The sequence below is a fragment of the Streptopelia decaocto genome (assembly GCF_964273445.1).
Source record: "Streptopelia decaocto genome assembly, chromosome: 9".
NCBI classification, from domain to species: Eukaryota; Metazoa; Chordata; class Aves; order Columbiformes; family Columbidae; genus Streptopelia; species Streptopelia decaocto.
In genome coordinates, this window is record NC_138664.1 from 20509216 (window position 1) to 20530496 (window position 21281).

The following is a 21281-nucleotide window of genomic DNA, read 5'->3' on the forward strand; positions in this document are numbered from 1 at the left end:
GAGCGGCACTAAATCTTGCTCCCAGTCCCTTCAGTGTCCCACGACGGGATAAAACTAATAAGTTAACTATTCTGCCATGGCATAGCCTAGATTGAGATTGAAGCAGCTGGCTTGCTTTTCTTCTGCTATATTCATGGTATGGCTTTCTGAAAAATTAAATTCACACTTCAAGTAGGTGGGAATCCATTTCAAAAGCCTTGTCTGTTAATACAGTTCTCTTTCTAAATGGCAAAGAGAAAATGACATGTTTATTTGTCCCCCTAAGGGTGAATTCTAGAGGCACATTTGAGAAGCGCGAGGAACCTTAAATACACCAGCAAAAGCACCTATTTCCATTAGTGCTTTCACTGTTATTCTATAGGGGAATGCAGCTGTTATTTTATAAGGGAATGACATTTAATTAGGATTATCTATATAGCAGCATCTTATTGTCACTGCCATATGAGAACAAGTCACTGCGGTGTTTTCCTAGATGTAGGGATTCTGAAAAATCACCGCATTTCATTAAAATAACCCTTATTAATCTGTAACTAATCCAGATTGCATTAATATTCAGCCCAAACTGAAGAGACCACGAGCCCTCAGGATCAGGCGAGGAGGAAGGTGAAGTATCCAGCAATGAAACTGTTAATGATCATTTTTTCCCTGCCATCCCTGATAAGCATCTCGGTGTGCAGGAGGGTGGTAGGAGGAATGGAGCTGCTCGTTCCTCGGTGGAGCCACCAGCCTCAGCTCCTACAGATGAATATATTGAATTTGATTCCTTTCCAAAAGTTGAGCCCCAGCCAGGAAAAGCTTCGGTCTCCCCGAGAATGTAAGGAATGCTCTTACGGAGTTTTGCCCGTTGAGCTGCTCGGCAGCTTCGAATCAATGAGTTAGTAAAAGGAAATAATACCAACAGAAGATAATTTGTTTCAGGGAAGCAGTCAGAACTTATTTCATATTTTCCAAGGCTCAACTATTATATTATGCCCTGGTTGCAGAAGGACATGGTGTCCTGTTTGAGTATATATAGATTAGGCATGCATAAATTGAATTAGTAGCATTTTTTTTTTAATAACCCAATAGTTCTGTTAAAGAAACACGGTGAGTAAAGCAAACAAAAATGTCTGAAGTTGTCTCCAGTTAAACATCAGGCATTTCTTTAGCTCCTTGTTGGCCCTGCCCCAGCGTGGCTTTGCCATCGTCGTGTTGAACCAGACGCGATCCAAGGAGCTTTCTCATTTACATCAGCAAGAAAGAAAAATGCATGAAAGAGGGATATTATGGGTTATGATTTCTGTAGGCGTTTGGATTATAAATCATCATGTGGTCTGGCATATTAATCCAGGAAAAAAAGCTCATAAAAAAGAGGACTCCTGCAGTTCCCCACTCCTGGACTCGAAATGGTTTTTTCTCCTGACTCTGAATGTTCTCTGTTACAGAATAAAAGAGATTTATTCTTGGGTAAGGCTCTTCCCATAGAAATCCTAATAAATAGACCTTATTTCATCTCTGTGAGCAATTGTTTGAGGTATAAGCACAGGAATTTTTTTTTTTTTTAATTCTTTATTAAATTATATAAAAGCAGAACAAAATAGGGTTGCTGTCCATTTAGTCTGGTATGAGTTCATGTTGTTGCTGGCTGGTCTCTTCTCAGATGTGTAGAGTCTTGAATCTGGGCAGGAACAACCCCAGGTTCCAGTAAAAGTTGGGGAATGACCTATTAGAGAGCAGCGTAGGGGAAAGGGACCTGGGGGTCCTGGGGACAGCAGGGTGACCATGAGCCAGCACTGGGCCCTTGTGGCCAGGAAGCCAATGGGACCTGGGGTGGGTTAGAAGGGGGTGGTCAGTAGGTCAGAGAGGTTCTCCTGCCCCTCTGCTCTGCCCTGGGGAGACCACACCTGGAATCTTGTGTCCAGCTGTGGCCCCTCAGTTCCAGCAGGACAGGGAACTGCTGGAGAGAGTCCAGCGCAGCCACCAAGATGCTGCAGGGAGTGGAGCATCTCCCGTGTGAGGAAAGGCTGAGGGAGCTGGGGCTCTGGAGCTGGACAAGAGGACACTGAGGGGGGACTCATTCCTGGGGATCAATATGGAAAGGGGGAGTGTCAGGAGGATGGAGCCAGGCTCTTCTGGTGACAACCAGTGACAGGACAAGGGGCAATGGGTGCAAACTGGAACACAGGAGGTTCCACTGAAATCTGAGAAGAAACTTGTTGGGGGTGAGGGTGGCAGAGCCTGGCCCAGGCTGCCCAGGGGGGTTGTGGAGTCTCCTTCTGTGCAGACATTGCAACCCGCCTGGACACCTTCCTGTGTAACCTCATCTGGGTGTTCCTGCTCCATGGGGGGATTGCACTGGATGAGCTTTCCAGGGCCCTTCCAGCCCCTGACATTCTGAGATTCTGTGATTCTGATTCTGTCAACAGCATTAATTAGGCATATAGAAAATGTATATTATTGTCTTCACATGGTGTCTTAGATTGCGGTTGATCCTATTGCAGAGAAATTCAAAATACCTGGTTTGGGGAGACGATGCCTGGGATTTAATCATTTCGAGTTTTGGGGGTGTGAGCATCCTTGACACCCTCTGTTGGGGGGGTAGAGATGGGCTGCTGGTTGTGGGGGGGATTTTGGGGAGAAATAAGCAGCAAACAAGCACGGGCAGGCTGAGGAGCTGCGAGAGCTCTGCAGGGATCGCTCCTGCGCTGCGGGTCTGAAATCAGCATCTTTCAGGTCCAACCTGCTCGCTCGGCGGGTTGCGGCGATCGCAGGACTTGTTTTAATCAACCAAAGTGAATTTATATGCAGCAGCTTGAGTTGAAACAAATCCCTGTATTCAAATAGGAGGGAAAAAAAATCACATTGTTATTCTGTTAACAAACCTCCTCTGGTTCTTAAATCATTAAATCTAACGAGATCGCTAAAGAAATCTTCCTGGGAAGATAAAAGTAGATGTGAGAGCAAGCGTCATGCAGGTACCAAACGTATCAAATAGCTTTTCGCCAAGGTTTCATTTAATTTATCTTTTTTTTCTGCTTTTAGTTACAAAGTTAAGTCTGAAAAGGTCATTTGAAAAGATTATAGATGTAAAGCCCTTTTAATCTTTTCTAATAAATAGCTGAGTAGGGAATAAATCTATTGGGAGCTCAGAGCTGAGCTCTGGCATTAAACCTCAGCACAAAACGTGTTTGGAACTCAACGTCCACACACAAACAACACTTAGAAATTATAATGACCTTAAATAAGTTGGGCTTAGAAGAAAAGGTGAATGATTATCAGAACTGGTTTAAGAAATGAAACATTAATTGTACTTGGCAGCTTGACAGATCCTGTCGCCGTGGGCTGGGTTATTATTAAAGTGATTTAGGCACAGTTGAAAATACCAGTTTTTACCAAAGCTGAGCTGCAGTTCTTACAGGTTCCCAATAGCTCTTCTGTTCAGACTCTTATTTTAAATGATGATAAATGACTCTCGGGATTAGGTGTCTTGGTTAGGCAGGGTTTAAATAAAAGCTTCTCATAATAAAGGCGTAAAAGCATTTTGATTTTGGAAAGACAACAGCAGCAAATTGAAATGACAGTGTCTGAAATGGTGAAAATACTCAGGGTTATGCTGGTGTTATATATACGACATTGTCTAACATCTGAGGAGCCTTCAAAGCATTTTTCACCTCATTCAATATATAATTAAAAAGCAGCTTCCTCTAGCTCATTAAAATTTAGAGTCTTGTTGGAGCACTGTACTTTTGTATTTATTTAAATGAACAGAGCACAGCCTTAATATAGACTATAATAACTTCAAATATTAAATCTCTGTTGTGCAGCTTACACTTGATTTGTAAACAGCATTTATCTGCCCTTCGCCAATACCAAAGTGCAAAGGAACACAGTCCCCAGAAGCTCATTGTATTACTTTGTAGCCTATTCACCTCACTTTCACCATATGCTTTTTATTAATTACACAATGGTCGCAAAACCCCCAAAGCAAGGGATTTAAATAAGGGAAGGCGGTGGCTCTTCATATGTAACGATGGCACCTCTCTGTTTTTCACAGGCTTTTGGGAACGCGAAGACGGCACATAACAACAACTCCAGTCGCTTCGGCAAATTTATTCAAGTGAATTATCAGGAGACTGGCACCGTGCGAGGGTGAGTGGGAATCGTGCGCGTGTTCTTACCTGCACGAGGAGCTTAAATACGCTGTTGTAGGGGGTACCTGAAATGGGAGGTTCATTATTTTTTTTGGACTAAATTAAAAAAAAAAAAAACAACATGTATTTTTTAGTATATTTAAATTAGTATATTTAGTGTATTTAAATTGCACAAATACACCTGAGCTGGCCCAAAGCCAGCTGAGCTCTCTTTTGTCATGATGTCAGCTTGATAATTAAACTGAAATGAAACTTTTCCTCTTAAGCCAGCGGTTAAGGCAAGACAGGGAAGGCTGGATGATGAGGCTGAGGTGGCTTTGAGGCTCCGGAGGGTTTAATCTGATGAGATGGAGCCAGACTCCTCTTGATCGCTGGCTAATTCCCCATATGCTTCTGTCTCCACCCTGGAGTCTTTCTTTAACCCAGCCCTTGACCAGTTAAAGCCTCTTTTCCCCCCTCCAGGCCATTGCAAGGAGATCTTTATTTCCATGGTGGTTGTCCATGGTTTTTTGGCATCTCTTCTGCTTCCCAAATCCGATGGGACGGATCGCTGGGACTCCGACCCCCTGCGTGCTTGGAAGCCTAGGGATGAAACCTTCTGGGTGGACTTAGGCCTGGCTTTAGACAATTCAGACAGCGTCAGGTCGTCACAAAGTGACTCAAGCCAGCTCTAAATGAGCAGGGCTACGTTAACTCTGCTCTTTCTCCCGGTTAATTAGCACAGTTGGAAAAGCGAAGAGCAGAAGCACCATGCCAGGGGCTGGAGAATTTCTGCAGCCAGCTAAGAGATCCCTTGCTGGGACTTTGTTGTTATTTTAGAGAGTTGCTTTTAATTTTGTTGTTCTCTTTATTTCCCAGCAGAATGGTATCACACAAATAGCTTCCATTAATTTTTCAAATGAGCCTGGGTACTCCGTGTACCTTCCTGCTGGGTTTTTCATCCTACGTCAAATCTGATGTTCTTTTTCTTTAATTCTGATGAACAGTTTTCTTAAAAGCCCCCATTTATTATTATTTTTTTAATACCTACTGAAATACAGGGTAAAAAACCCAGCACGTGCCTTAACACTGTATTACATTGACATGCTATGTCAGCTCTATGGATGTAGCCTGTATTTATTCTTGGCAGATCAGTGCAAGTAACATAGTATTCATGCACTCTAGTTCATAAAATATAAGGAATTTTCTCTCTTCTTTCAATAAATGCACTTTCACAGTCTTTTCTCGCGCGGCGTGATGTGATTGTGCTTTGCTATAAGCTTGCAATGCTGCCCAAAGAAAACAAAAAGACATTTAAAAAAACCCGTGAGCTGTTCCTGGCATACGAGACCACAATTTTTTTCCGTAGTCTTACAAAGAAGATCACAAGTATTTCTTTTTTCAAAGCTTAGCGTATATTTTAAGCACAACTATCAGACTGTCTTCTACATGTTATTTGCTTTGTTAATGCAACTGTGATTTGCAGCCCCGAAGCAGAAATTCGCTCTGTTCGTAGGCTGAAAATAGCAGTTGGATATTCGCTATGTGAATATAATGACCCCAAACTTGAAGTGAATTTAAACTTAAGAGATGTAATAGCTCAGAGATTTAGAAGCAGCCAACCCCACCCCATGAAATGAAGCCTTTGAAGGTGTTTTTAAAATGGATGCAACATGAGCGATGGCTACAGTTAAGTGCTTTCCCATCGGCTTTCCTGAATTTATTACGTCCTGCTCGATGATAAGCGAGTTTTGGAGGATGGTCTTTGCAACCTGCTCCATCCTCACAGGGTGATCAAAAGCCCCGACATCAGACACGCTCCATAAAACTGCACAAGAGCCAGATAGGAGACGTTTTAATTAAAAAGCGCCGGTGAAATGGGAAATCTGCGCAGCGGCGTGAGGCTGGATCTCAAATACTGCGAGCCGGCGCTTTCAAACATGCGCCGCTTGGGTGTTCATGAGAATGCGTATATGAAATTCAGCCTCAGATTTCGGATGGTGCGACCTGGTATGCTGAGTACAGGCTCTGGAACGTGCTTAAATGAGGATTTTGCACAAAATTATACTCCTAGAAAGCCTTTTCTTTGCCCTTAAAGGTAGATTTGACGTAATTGCCAACAGTAAAGGATGAAATGTGGTGGCTGCCCTGCAAGAGCATCGTGCTGCGGGGCGGATGTGCCATTTCCAGGAGCTCCTGTACCTCTGCAGCACCTCCAAATGATTCATTTTACCTTATTTTTTAGTGAAAGGAGGGGAAAATTACAGCAATACAAGCAATAAATGAGTCTGGCTTCCCATTTGGAGGCTATGGGGGAGATGCAAGCGTAGAAGTGCCTCCTCGTCCTCCCACGGCCAAAATTCAGGGAGTTTCCCAGTTCATCTGTTGGATGTTGGTGCCACGTCACTGGAAAAACACAGCGACATCATCTAAAATTACCAATTATAACTCTGCTCTCTAAATCCCTATCATTACTGGTTAGTATTGTTTGAAAGAAAAAACCTGTCAAAGCTTGTTTTAGCTCTGCGAGCTTGAAAAAAAAAAGGCTTTAATATGTAAATGAAACATGCTTATTATGGTTTATTATGTAAACTACAAGAAGGAGCTTCTGCAGTTGTTGATTTTTTGAGTTAATAACCCGAGTTTTTGTTGAGAAGTGGCTGCTCTTGAAGAACTGACGGCGATTTGGGGACTGTCCTGCAGCTAAATCTGATCTCGCAAACTTTTGCACCCAGATGTATTTGGTCTGCAAGCAATTTGATTTTGCTGGCTTCAGATTAAATAGGTATCCGAGCTTCTTCAGCGCTGTCAAACTTTCCTGCCCATAGCTCGTGTTTTTCATATCCAAGTTAGTCTTGGCTTTGTATCAAACCCAAAAAACCTCAAAAGCCAAATATAATATTGGGCTTGTTCTGCCTAGGAAGAAATTTATATAACTAAGTGAAACAAGGCTGAAACTTTTGTGTGTTTTTGGTGCGTCCCAGTAAAGCGGTGTTCATTTAAGTTGAACGGTGGGTCAATGAATAACGCTTTTCTTTTTGCCTTGCAGAGCTTATGTTGAAAAGTACCTCCTGGAGAAATCCCGCCTGGTCTATCAGGAGCACAACGAGCGGTAGGTGTCTGGATTTTGCCTTCCAGGGTTGGTTTTGACTTCTATATGTGCTGATAGTGTCGCATTTCATGTTCCTAACCCTGTTCTTCTTTGTTGCATACTCTGCTCTCAATAATTATTACCCTGATTTTAAATAAATTTGCTGCTTCTAGTTGTATTTCAGCTCTTGGTGCTTCTATCCGTGTTTCCTTTTTGAGACAGATATTGTGCAAGAAGTTTTCCCAAATGCTCATGGACTGATCCCAAAGTGAAATAGCACATGTAACCTTGACAAATGTGTTCTTGGGTGATTAAACTGGGCTCCTCTTGGAAAACATCCAGCGGAAACCCAAAGTTTTAATTTTAGAAACACTGCGATGCTCTTAGCGTTAATCCCTGTCAGAGTCGCCATGAAGCAAAACAGATGAGTGTCACCTGGGGATTTTTAGCATTAGTAACATTAAAATATTTTGAATATTTGAGAAGCCATGAAAATGGAAGATTTTTCTGTTCTGTCTTAGAAAGCAGGTATTTAAAGTAATAATAATTTCTGCGTTGCAAGGAAATAAGTTGTTTTGATTCTAGTATAAGTTGGGGAGTGACTCTCGGGATTCCGGTATAAATTGGGAAATGACCTATTAGAGAGCAGCGTAGGGGAAGGGACCTGGGGTCCTGGGGACAGCAGGGTGACCATGAGCCAGCACTGGGCCCTTGTGGCCAGGAAGCCAATGGGACCTGGGGTGGGTTAGAAGGGGGTGGTCAGGAATTCTTTCAGTATAGATTCCATGGCTGGAAAAGAGGGATCTCATTCTCCATTACTTAATTTCATTGTTTGCATCACTTGCAAAGTGGGTACCAGCCATTTCTGAACAGTGTTCAAGTCTGAGTTTGAAAGCTGGAAAATCAGGTTCTGAGCTCTACATGCATTTCTCTGCTTAGTGCTGCTGCTTGTTTTGAAATATAACTTATTTTTTATTTGTCACCAGCAACTACCATGTGTTTTATTACCTCCTGGCGGGAGCGAGCGAGGAAGAGAGATCAGCGTTTCATCTGAAGCAGCCTGAGGAATATCATTATCTCAACCAGGTGGGAATTCTGTACAGGAATCTAATAAATCATCTTGCCTTTTCTACTCCTGATATTTAATGCTAATAAAGAAAATGCGCGGAGTAGCGAAAAATGGGTTGTCTTAAGGTTCTTCGTCCTCTTCCATCATCAGAAATAATTCTGCATTGGCAATCTGAACTCCTGATAAAAATAATAATCAGTGTTTTCCAGTTTTGTCCTGTCTGGGATATGGTAAATATACTGTGGTTTTAATTGTCAAAGGGAGAAACAATAGTAATTTACGTGTTATCTGTGCGAGTGTCATTTACTCATTAACATCTGTCTGCTGAGTAGGAGAAAAAGAGATAATGTGTTATTCTAGTAGCTCTCCGGGATTTAACGTCTTGCATGGCGTAGTTCTAATTTTGTAGCTTCATGGCTGGCATGATCCTTTGAATTTAACAATATAATAAGTTTAATATAACTAAAACCACAGCAACCAACAAATTAAAAATGCATGAGGTACTACCAGTGGCCAACTAAACTCATACTTTAGAAAATCAGATTTATTACAGGTATTTAACATGCTTGGGAATAGGGACTTCACTGCTTTTTGTTCACAAAAAAGAAAAAGAATATGTGGAATAGTTAGGCTATATGTTGATTTTAACTAATTGCAATTTTCTTGGAGCTGAGACATGATTAGCAATAAAAAGCCATTTAACCCACAAGCTGGAGATAAACTTTTGCACGCAGCAAAACCCAAATAGCCTTTAGTCTTTCTATAATATATAATTTAACTCTGAAATGCATCTCAATTCCCTGGGGCTTTTTCAAGATCTTTTTAAAGTGGGCTATCAAAGCCAAAATCTCCTCTAATATTAATGACTCCCACCCACAGAATCACAGAGTAATGTGAGGGGTTGGAAGGGCCCTGGGAAGCTCATCCAGTGCAATCCCCCCATGGAGCAGGAACACCCAGATGAGGTTACACAGGAAGGTGTCCAGGCGGGTTGGAATGTCTGCAGAGAAGGAGACTCCACAACCCCCCTGGGCAGCCTGGGCCAGGCTCTGCCACCCTCACCCCCAACAAGTTTCTTCTCAAATCTAAGTGGAACTTCTTGTGTTCCAGTTTGAACCCATTGCCCCTTGTCCTACCATTGACTGTCACCGAGAAGAGCCTGGCTCCATCCTCCTGACACTCCCCCTTTCCATATTGATCCCCAGGAATGAGTCCCCCCTCAGTGTCCTCTTGTCCAGCTCCAGAGCCCCAGCTCCCTCAGCCTTTCCTCACACGGGAGATGCTCCACTCCCTGCAGCATCTTGGTGGCTGCGCTGGACTCTCTCCAGCAGTTCCCTGTGCTGCTGGAACTGAGGGGCCACAGCTGGACACAAGATTCCAGGTGTGGTCTCACCAGGGCAGAGCAGAGGGGCAGGAGAACCTCTCTGACCTACTGACCACCCCCTTCTAACCCACCCCAGGTCCCATTGGCTTCCTGGCCACAAGGGCCCAGTGCTGGCTCATGGTCACCCTGCTGTCCCCAGGACCCCCAGGTCCCTTTCCCCTACACTGCTCTCTAATAGGTCATTCCCCAACTTACACTGGAACCTGGGGTTGTTCCTGCCCAGGTTCAAGACTCTACACTTGCCCTTGTTCTATTTCACTCAATTTCTCCCCGCCCAGCTCTCCAGCCTGTCCAGGTCTCTGATGGCAGCACAGCTTCCAGTGTCAGCCACTCCTCCCAGCTTGGTGTCATCAGCAAACTTGCTGACAGTCACTCTATTCCCTCATCCAAATCATTGATGAATATATTGAATAATCCCGGCCCCAGCACTGCCCCCTGAGGCACTGCACTGGATCCAGGCCTCAACTGGACTCTGCCCCATTGACGACTCTCTGGCTTCTTCCCTTCAGCCAGTTCTCAGTCCACCTCACCCGCTCTTAACGACTCGGGATCGGGAAATTTGTACAAATGAGTAATGGATTAAGAGCCAAAGGCTTTTTGCTCAACATCTATTTTGTCAGATTCACAGGTTCTGTTGGGCAATTGGCAGTTTTATGTTAGTCGAAAACATTGCTTTTCATGATAGTCTTTTTTTTTTGATAGAAATTTAAAGGTGCTAATTTTTAAAGTAAAATTATAAATGCAATGGTGTGTAGCTATAAAATATTGAACCAGGCCCCTTCTGTCAAGGACTCGGTCCAAGCCAAGTGTTACCGTTTCCTCCCAGGTTCCTCAGCTCATGGTGTGTTATGCAAAACAAACGTGCATTTTTGCATTGCAGATGAGTAATAATCTATTCAGAAATTTCACCAAAACATGCTGTTATGTTGTTGATCTGTAATTGCAGGGAAGCAATTTGGCAAAAATACATATATATGTGTATATATATATATATATTTTAAATCAAATTAACTTGCCCTATCCCTTGATTTTGGATGACCTCTCCACATCTCATACCAGCATCAGGAGTCCTTCTCTCAACTTGCTGAGTGTTTTCTGTGCCAGTGATTCATATTGAAAGCAGTGATTTGCAGAATTAGGTCCTTATTTGAAGTTCTTCAGGAGCTCGTGTTCTTTGACTTCTGTCTGATTGTAAAAATATACACATTTCTAAAAACCTTTCAAGTGTCGCTTTCTAATCGGTCGGAGAATCGCGCTTTTGCAGCACTTCTATGTGTCTAGAGCAGAGGTTGAGAGGAGAAATAAAAAATGTGCTCTTCAGTGTGATTTTCCCATCAATAGCACTTCAACTCTAGGTAAACCAAAGGTTTCTTTAACCCCAGAGAAAAAGATCTTCAAATCTATTAAGGTTATTGCATGAGATTGCCATGAAAACAGTGTGAACAGGAGTTGTAGCACCGTGACTGCAAAAGTATTAGAAATCGTACCTTAAAAAAAGAAAAAAAAAAGCATTAATGACTCTGCGGAATAATAATAATAATAATTTTGCTTGAAAAGTTGAGTTGCTGCCGTGGTTATAGAGCAGGTAGGAGGAATTATTTTGGGGCTGAACACTACTTAACGCGCTCTGCCTTGCTTTCAGATGACAAAGAAACCCCTCCGAGAGAGCTGGGATGATTATTGCAATGACTCGGAGCCGGTCAGTACAAGAACCCCCATCTTCGCTGTTGCTCCTGCTCCCTTCAGTTTTAGCCGCACCGAGACCTGAGCAGAAAGCAAAGTCCAATTAGTTTAACCTATTAATTACCCTCTGCCTTGCGGTGGTGTCGCTTGTGTGTTAACTCGTGACAAGACTCATGTTTTCTTCCTTTGCCCTTTTTTGGTTCCTTCCATCTGGAAAGCTTCTTCAAGAGCCAGAGATGGTCAACTTTAGCAAACTAAGGGGTTTTTTTTGTTCTTAAGATAATACATGCTTTATGGAAATCGTGATACAGGAGCAATGCGAAAATTGAAATTGCTTCCCACTAAAACAGCAAATCGTGAAGCCCTAAGAGATGCATCAGCTCGTGCTGGTTGTAGCGGTGTATCTGCTCTCCGGCCTTCAAATGAACCCAAAACATCCCCCCGGGAGAAATCAAACCCTGGTTTTATTCAGAACGCAAAACGAATTTCTTCTCCTAAAATAGTTCTGCTGACATGATCAACCTTTCCAAATGGATCAACCCAAAAAAGGGACCGGTGATGCTCTTCCCCCCTCTCCAGCTCCTCCTGCATGCCCGAGGTGGCGGCACCAGCCTCTGGGTGTCCCTGTGTCCCGTGCCAGTGTCTGTTGGGTTTGTCCTGCACGGGGAAGCACGTTCCGCATCAGCTGCATGTTGTTCCTGCTCATTTTGCCGTGTGCTTCGTGGTTGCCCAACTCTAGCTGGTGTGTCTGGGAGAGTAAGAGGTGATGGGGCTTTGCTTGGGCTAAATACGCATCTGAACAGCGAGATTTCAGCTGCAAAATGCTTAGGAGGGAAGAAAGGAGGGGAAGATTAACCCCCCACAAGATTTAAAAATGTTGAATATTGTGTTAGTATCCTTAGCACATGAGAAACCTCAGAAGCCTGGGGAGTGAAGAGCAGATGCTTTATTAGATACCTTCACACACTGTACTATGTTGCAAAGGCCTTAATTGCTTAAAAATGGGTTTGGACAATTTACTGCAAGAATTGAAATTGAAACAAACCTCAAATTTACCACCTTTTGGAGGGGCCAGCTCAGGATCTCAGGACTGCCCACGTTATCGCAAAACCGTGTGCTGTTACAATTTGGTGTTTTATTTTGCTCGGGATGGTTTTCTGTGATGCTCATGGTAAATAACATCTTTGCTTCGCTTGGTGATTCACTCTTAAACAAACCCTGGACCTCTCCCCATAACCACCGACTCAACCCATTGCAGATGTCGGGTTTATAAAGAAACTATTTATTATATCTAAACCCTATTTATTATGTCTTCTTTAAACTTTCCATGCATTTCTTCAGCTTTTCCTGGGAAACTAATTGGAATATTCACGATGAATTTGGTCTGTGGGCATGGACTTTGTAATGCTTGTCTGCCCTAATATCGAAGAAACGCCTTTTTTTTATAATTATCATCCATTTATCATCCATTAGGAAACAGTGCAGAGCTGAAACGCTACAGAGAGCATCTGCTTTTAAGTAGATAATTTACAAAAGGCCTTTCCATGTGGATTAATGAGTTGGGCAATTGTTATGTAAATCATCAATTAAATTGCCTTTGGCGCGGACTGTGCTACTTCTGAGTTGTCTGTGGTATTTCGCTCTTGACTCGGGACTTAATTTTGGATGAATGATGCCACAAAATGAAGCTTCTCCAGCTTTTAGTCAAGGGCATGAGGCTGTTGTGTGTGAGTGGTATCCTCTATTGGAATAAAACCTTCAATAAGAATTTCTCCCCATAATTCGTAACTCTCGCTATAATGATGCGACGAGTGGGATGAAGAACGTACCACTGATACAGTCGTGAGGCTTTAAATGGCGACAGGCGCTTTGAGACACAAACCTGATGCTATAAAATAACTTTATTCTATATTTATGGTTCAGAGGATGGGAATTTTTATACGCAGCGATGGGAAAAAGTATTAAGCATGGGCTACGAAGTGAGAGAGAATAATGGATAATCCATGGCGGGGTGCAAGATGAGCCAAAGGAAAAGGAACGTGGCATTAATAGTTTAGATACTCATTTAAGGAGCATTAATCTAATTGTGTTTCCTACCTGTTGGTGCAGGACAATATTAGTTGGGTCCAGAATGTCATCAGATTTCCCTGAAAGTATCAATAATGCCATCAGGTTGGGGATCAGCTGAGAAAATCAACTGTTCTGGCACATTAGCTTCCAAGGAATATAAAATGCAGTTTATTTCAAATCTTCCTTTTTACCAAACTTCTGGTTTAGGAAACTTCTTGGTAGTTAGAATAAAATTAGTGAAAAATACATATAAAGCTTCCCTTTCCTATGCAGGATTGAATTCTCTGATATTTTACAGAAAATTATGTCAATTCTATTTTAAAACTGAATTCTTCCTCATTAGTGATAGGAACTCCTAACGGACCAGGACTCACTATGGAATAAACTGCCTGTAAATGTGTAACATATTTCATCTCCTTATTAATTCACAGCTATTTTGTATGCTAATTGTCCCACGTTGACGAAGTCTTGCTGTACTGATAGAATGATGTGACTCGCCTCTTGCGTTAGAGGTTAAGCCTACAAAATAATGTACCTGCAAGAAAAAGTAACAAAAAATATATACTAATATATCTCTGAAGTCCAGGCTATTCAGAGCAACGCATTTGTGGTGGAGATTGTAGAGTCCTTTGAGCGACCTTTGCACCGTGCTGGATAAAAACACAGTGCAGAGAAAAAATAATTAGTGTATTGTTGTATGGAAATTTGCACTTCCATAAAGTCCTTGGAAAAACAGATGCTCCTAAACAGCTTGATTAACCAGTTACTGATCTGGTTATTGAACTGGTTGATCAACCCCATTATGTCCACAGGACCTCCTGGATATCTCACTTCCCATTGCCGGTAAGAGGTGTGAAGATTGTTAAATGATATTTATTCAATATTGACTTGGCCATCTGGACCTGTCCTGATCTTCATTTCCTTCCAAGCTTAATCTTTGGTTTTTTAACCCAACAGGATTGCTTTTCTGTGGAAGGGGAGGACTTAAAGCACGACTTTGAGCGGTTACAACTGGCCATGGAGATGGTGGGCTTCCTGCCCAAGACGCGCAGACAGTGAGTTTATTTTCCATAGCGAGATTAAATGATTTATTGTATTAATGAATATCACCTCTATAATCAGTGAGACAATTCACTTAACTTGAGCTAACAACACTGTTGTGCTCTACATGAGGCTGGTAAGAAGGAATAATTGGTAAAACATGCTTCTAATCCAACCCAGAATTCCAAGATATAAACAAAATATGCCCATCATTACTGTAGATAATGATTCTCTCTATGCAAATGGCATAAAGTTGGCATCTGGAAATATCTTTCTACTGTTCACGAATAGTCGTGCCTTACTCTGCGTGTTATGAATCCACATCCTGATTTAATCAGAAACTCAGATTATTAGTCATCATGCTTAATCCTTCACATGTAACTTGCTGGTTCTATAGACTCATTTCCAACCGGCCTTTGTCCACAAATCCACTGGAGGTGCTGGTTGAAGAACTGGACTTATTAGTTGGGTTGCAACAACCCTTTCCTCTGATTGATTTACATGCTTGACATGAGGGTCGTCCCCAACTGAAACCACTAAATCCAGAGTGTTGCTAAAAGATGGACCCAATTTCAAATGGAAATTACTTTGAAATTCAGTGTTTCACGCTGTCATTCCTCTGGGTTTGATTGTTGGCTTGAAAGTCTTGAGCAAGTTTCAACGAATTTGATGAATATGTTACTTAGGGTTAGTAACAGGTATAGAAAAATGCGTACTTAAAAAATAGCCTCAAAATGAGTGGTTTCGACGCTGTAAGTGCTGCCAAAAAGCACATTGGTGGCTAAAACACAATGATAAAACTTGTACTTTTTCAACTCAGACGTTCAAACAATAATTTAATGAACGTGGTTCTCTCAGTCTGAAACCCCGGAGGTTTATGTGGGAACAGAGAATTACTGCTTGGTACTGATGGCACTTGAAACCCTATTCATCACCTGGGGTAAATGACATTTATGCTGCTAATATTTCACATTTAGATTATTTCTCTTTTTTGCACCTGGGTGGATTACCTCCTCTTGTTTCAAGCATCATTTTTCTTGCTTTTTTAACATGTATCTGAGCCAGAAGAAACCCATAACTGTGCGAGGTTTCCTGCCTTTTCCACATGATTCCTTATCTTTCAAGAATCAGCTTTCTGTGTCAAGCTTTTCCTAAACACTGTTTAAGTGCCTGGACTGAGCGGCGTTGAATGTAAATCCACGCTTTTGATTTACCGTGCAATAACTTTTCTTGGCGTGCGAGTTCTTCTATTTCTACCGGTGAATTTTGCCTGTCAAAGAATCCAGTGGATTCTTCACTATGTGGGCAAATTTATTCTGCTTGGTGTTGTACAACAACTGTTAACAGCAAAAAGTAACCACCTTCAGCTGAGTATAGAAAAGAAGGCTATTTTAATTATTGATATACTTTTATAAGTGATTGAGAGGAGGGATTTTTTTTCAGAGGAGAGAGGATATAACTTAAAAATGACCGAATTAAAAAATGGGTGGATGAATTTACTTGAAGTGTAACATCTTTCCTCTGTCTCAGTTTGCTTGTATATTAGAAAAGCAATAATGCTTTTTGATATAGGCTTTCTACCCAAGAGTACATCTGAGAAGGTGATAAATCAAATACAATGTGCCAGGGGACTGAGAAGGACGACCCGCATGGCTGAGTCCCATCTCCCATTTAGGGAATTGCACAATAAATATTTAATCGAGATACCTAGATCCTTGAGAATCATTTTTTTTGACAATACAGGGCACTATTTTATAACGGTGGGTTTGATATATTAAATAATTTCCAAGAAAACCACACCGATGCTCATTTGGTACTGACCAAGTGAAAATCTGTGTTATGTGAGGCGAATGTTTCATTTGAGCATCATTTTTGAGGAAAACATTAGAGGAACGAGTCAAATACAAAGATAACAATTGGATGGTTGGGGATATGGTTTTGGTTTTCATTAGCTTTAAGAAAAGACAAATGAAAATGAATTCTCTCCGTTTCCTTTAGAATTTTCTCTCTCTTGTCGGCGATACTACACCTGGGTAACATCCGATACAAAAAGAAGACTTACCGGGACGACTCCATCGATATTTGTAACCCTGAAATCCTGCCGATCGTGTCGGACCTGCTGGAGGTGAGCCTTCGCGGTTTCACGTGCACACCTAATGAGCCGCTTTCATTTGATAATAGCATTTATTCCCACTTTCGCAGATGGGTAAGTTCTCCTGCATTACCATTACTATGGGCCGTTCCCAGTGAAAAGTTCTAAGGATTTTTTCATGAGATTTTGAGCGATAGGGTTTTTCCCCTAATCTTCACCTTCAGGTTTAATTGCCCCAAAATCCTGTTTCTTCGGTTAAAATTTGAAAGATTGCATTAGTTTAGAGTATATTAGAGATGCTAGAGGGTGCATCTCATCCCTTTATTACCCATTTAAGGACTTATTATCCATGCTTTTCCCTTAAACAACTGGTGTGCTATCTCCCTACTTAAAGAAGTCGGTCGGGAATTGGCTCTCGGATTTTCATAGCACTTCATTAATGGTTTGAATTTCAAGAGGGGAAGGCTTCTGTAAAATATGGGTGTAAGCAGCTGGATGCTCTTTGCCTCTTGGCTTTGGAGACTGGAGAAATAAACAGAAGGAAAACACGAGTTTGGAGGAGAACATTGTTGATCTTACTCCGTTAAAAATGGCCATAGCGAGGGCGCCAAGTCAGTTAAGAAATAATTGTTTTTTAAAAAAGCTTTGAATAAGAGAGTGACTTAGAGATCTGAAAACGTTCCAGGCTTTGGGTCTTTGCCCTGGGTTTCTTCTGCAAACAAACTCTCCTGCAACATCTGTGTGCTGTAAAGTATTGGGGTATTTTCTTGCACGTGTCCACGTGAGCCATATAGGGCCAATGGCATCTTAGTGCTGTGGTTTGGTACAGCACAGAGCATGGATACCGTGCTCACTTGCAGATAGCGTCAACAATACAGAGAAAAAGAAAAAGAAATAGATGTATTTTTAATTCCACCATTTTCAAAAAGCACTAGAATCTGGTATAGCTGAGCAAAGGGGTAGATGACTGTTTATCTTGGTAATTCTGCAAGCTAAATGACTTTATACAGCATAAAATGCTTGTTAATTAGATCAGGCGATGCAGATCTTGTGAATTATATTGCTGGGTTTGGGTAGCTGCTGTTGCTTGTCCTTAAAGTTGCATTTCCATGGTAATTTCTCCATGAACTGGAGACATTAGTTGCCTTTGTGTGCAAAGCTTCCAATAGACCAACTGCCCAGTTAGCTGAAATAAAGCAAATAATCTCATTTTCAGAAGTCTTCTGAAATCCTGATAGTTTTTCTGACATGTTTCTTCAATTTTGACCAAAAGGAGACCTAAAGGGTTCAAACAGATCCTCACAAAGAAAATCCATTACACTTCATTCATTCGTTAGCTACTTGCAACTCTCCAAATTAAGTGCAGTGAATTCTTCGTAGCCAGAGACCAAAAATATTGGTTGAAACATTTGACACTTTGTATCTTGTCTTATGTGCGTAATTATTTTTATTTCCCTTTATTTTTTAATGTGGTCGCTGAACCGCACACAGTCTCGCTTTTCACACCATTGTTGCTGAAAATAGGAATCGCCTTGCCAGAGTCATTAATTCCCTCTTGGGATTTACTCGCTAAGCCTGAAAAATCATCTCGGATTAAAAATATTAGTTGACAAATAGTTGAACTTCTTTTCATACAGCCACTGGGTGCTTGGCGGGACCTGGGTGGAAAGATCCCGATAAACAGGAGGTGAATTGGTCATTTTTGAGACCAGGAAAGAAGATGCTGAGCTCCTCATGGAGAGGAACCAGCCAACAACCTGGCTAAAATCAAACATTTAGGCCAAACTAAGATGTTTTCGCCGCACAAAGGGAAGTCTGGCCTAAATTATTGTGAGCTTAGCTGGTTTATGTTGGAGCCTCCGAGCCTCGAAGGCCAACAGAGGGAATTTCCCTGTGCAGCGGTTAATGCAACAACGATCCTTCCTCTGCATGATGAGGTTTGCGCCCCTAGAAAATGAAGCTGATAGGCAGATTTTTGGAAGGAATCAGGGTGGAGATGACGATCTGTGATGAATTTGATTTTTCTTAGATACCCACAACCCCATCCAACATATTTTTGCTTTATTAAAACATTCAGACCAACATTTGCTGAAAAAGCAAACTGCAATATAGGATTTTGGCCAGACTCCGTGGATCATTGTTTCATTTACAGTAAGACCCTGATTCCTTCTTTTTTTTTTCGCAAGAATAGCCATAGCGTGTGGATTATGTGAGGCTTTTGGCAGGTTTTTCATGGCCTTTGTTTAAACTTTGCTGAAATAGGCGATGGCAAGGCTGCCTGATGGATCGAGCAGACGTGGAGCTGCAAGAGTCGCGGTTCCTCTGCAGAAATCGTAGAGGATTGTGTAAAACCAAGGAAAATACTGTGTTTCTCACCCAAAGCCTCATTTGTGGGCTTATTAACAAAAGCGATTGATTAGAAATGTGCTAAGAGAGACTCTCTTTTTTCTGTTAGACGAGCAAGAACTTTTGATTGTGTACATTTACTAACACCAGAAATTATTTCTGTAGATGGAGCATTGACTAAGGAAGGTAAATTCTTTCTTTGCTCAATGGAGCAGTTTTATAATATATTTAGTTTCTAGGCTTAAGCAACGAGCCTCAATGCAAATGAAGATAAATATAAGTAATCAAGTGTCATCATGTCTTAACTGGGCTTTTGCCAAGAAAGGTTGGACCAGATGGTCCTTGAGGTCTCCTCCAACCTGATATTCTATGATTCTAAATGAGTTTTGCCAGATCTCTTTGTGCATTGATGAAGTTTTGGAGCTAATGATGGGATTTTGGAGCTATTGTCTCCCTTCATAGGAGGTTTATATGCTTGGGTTTTTTTCTACTGAAAACTACTCTTCGGTTTCCCAGCAGGATCCGATAGATGTGCTAAACATTTCAGAAAGTGATTGGGGAGCTAAAGGGAGTGAGGGTTACCAGGAGCTTTCTCTTCTGGATCCATTTTTTGGATGAAGTTTTGGGGATCATAGAGTTGTAGAATGGTTTGGGTTGGAAGGGATGTCCATCTAGTTCACCCCCTTGCATCTTCTTCTTCTTCACCTTCTTCATCTTCATCGTCTTCTTCACCTTCATCATCTTCTTCTTCACCTTCATCATCTTCCTCAAAGCCAGAACTCAAGTCAGAAAACCTTCTGGTTGTTTGAAAGCAACTCCCAAGAAAAGCTTCAGAACTTTTTCAAGAAGAACTGATAGAAATCTGAATTTCTTTTCTGTTGCTCCACCCTGGGCAGCTTTTGAATGAGCACTAATCCCTTTCTCAAATATGACAGGAGCCACAGAAAGCCGTGTTTTCTCGTTCTCGAGTTGGAAATGGTTCATTTTTCTTCCTTTGCTCTAACATAATAGCCCAGCATTACCGGAGAAGTGATCTCCACCTGCCTTGGCATTGGCCGTCACCCCTCGCTGCCTTGTAGAGCTCGAGCCTTCTCAGCATCGCTTCCAATTGCACGTGGCACTGAAGTCTTAAATCTCTATTTTGTTCCTGTAATTAAGATATAAACTACAGGCTGTGTAGCTTTTATTTAAGCAGCAGAGCAGGGCTTGCCCTTCAGCACCAGAAAGCAAAAAAATCCACTAAATGTAACTTCGAAGTGTAACTCCCAGGGCACGAAATAAAGAAGTTGTGGTCTCCTCTTTGCTAATCTGCTAGGATGGGTTTTATCTCTATTTTAGTGAATTTAAGGAATCAGCTACATTCAAGCTGTGACCTTAAATGAAAATTAGATGCAGAGATTCCCTTCCCATCTTTGCCAAGTGTGTTTTTATATGAAAAGCTGATTTGAGAGATGAAGGACACGCATCTACAGGTCTCCTCCACCCCAAGAGCAGAGGGAGAAGGAAACCGGGGAGAACATGAGACGCAGATAGTGAGGGATAGCACAGGTTGTTGTTTAAACCGCTTAAAATCCTCACGTTTGCTGACAAATCTGGGACTTGGGAGCATTTAGGCTGGTAAGGAATATGACATTGAACTGTTTTGATAACAATCTGATATCCCTCTGTCTTGTTGCCTTTGATAATTCAAACAAGCCATTTTTTCCCCCGCTCGGTTTTGAAAGGCCAAATCACATCATAATAACTGATAACTACGGTATCACCGAGGCCAAATGAAACAAACCTCAAGGTGTTGAGGTTCAAGTTCCAGTGCCGTAGGACTTGCTGGTAGGTGAGGGTCATATATGGGTGACCTGATGTTTTCTACTTTCCACACCACACCAAGAAGTTCATGTTAGTGGGTAGTGCAGGGAAAGTCGCTGGAGTTTATCAGGGAGACTCCTATGACAACATTTTTGGTAGGAAGAAGTAGTTTTCTGAGCAGAACAGTATCATGCTTGTGAAATTTCTTAGGTTCAGCTTGTTTGCATTGCTCCTCCTAATTAATCGGTTAAAGCATTAAATCAAAGTACAGAAACCACTAAGTTTCCCGTCATCTGTGTCAAATCATCAGTGGTTTACCTGGGATAAAAATACAGCCTCGGATGAGTTCAGGAACGTGGATAAATAAGAAATAAGAGCGACTCAAGCGAACCTGGCCAGAAAGGAGGCTTTTTCCCAACAATGCACGGCAGAGGCTGCTACATTTGTCAGCACCATTTACCTGTTTGCCAAAGCGTGTCTGTTTGTACAACTGATTTTTTTCCTGAAAACCGGTTTCTGTTGCGTCTGATTAGAGATTGTCCCCTGGCTGAGAACTGCTGTCTTCAGGCCCTAAATATCATGTGTGAACGGCC

The 21281-nt window shown here is 41.8% G+C and overlaps 1 protein-coding gene across 6 annotated transcripts in view; it reads left to right on the forward strand.

The window, feature by feature from the left end:
- Window positions 1-21281, forward strand: part of MYO9A (myosin IXA) — a 160170-nt gene that overhangs the window by 54300 nt on the left and 84589 nt on the right. For 5 of the 6 annotated variants that reach the window (XM_082061177.1, XM_082061178.1, XM_082061182.1 and 2 more), the window contains exons 3-8: window positions 4034-4128; window positions 7159-7221; window positions 8187-8286; window positions 11296-11352; window positions 14364-14461; window positions 16446-16572. In XM_082061177.1, the coding sequence (XP_081917303.1) occupies window positions 4034-4128; window positions 7159-7221; window positions 8187-8286; window positions 11296-11352; window positions 14364-14461; window positions 16446-16572 (540 nt within the window). The remainder of the gene's footprint in view (window positions 1-4033; window positions 4129-7158; window positions 7222-8186; window positions 8287-11295; window positions 11353-14363; window positions 14462-16445; window positions 16573-21281) is intronic. The other variant, XM_082061181.1, reaches the window with a different exon arrangement.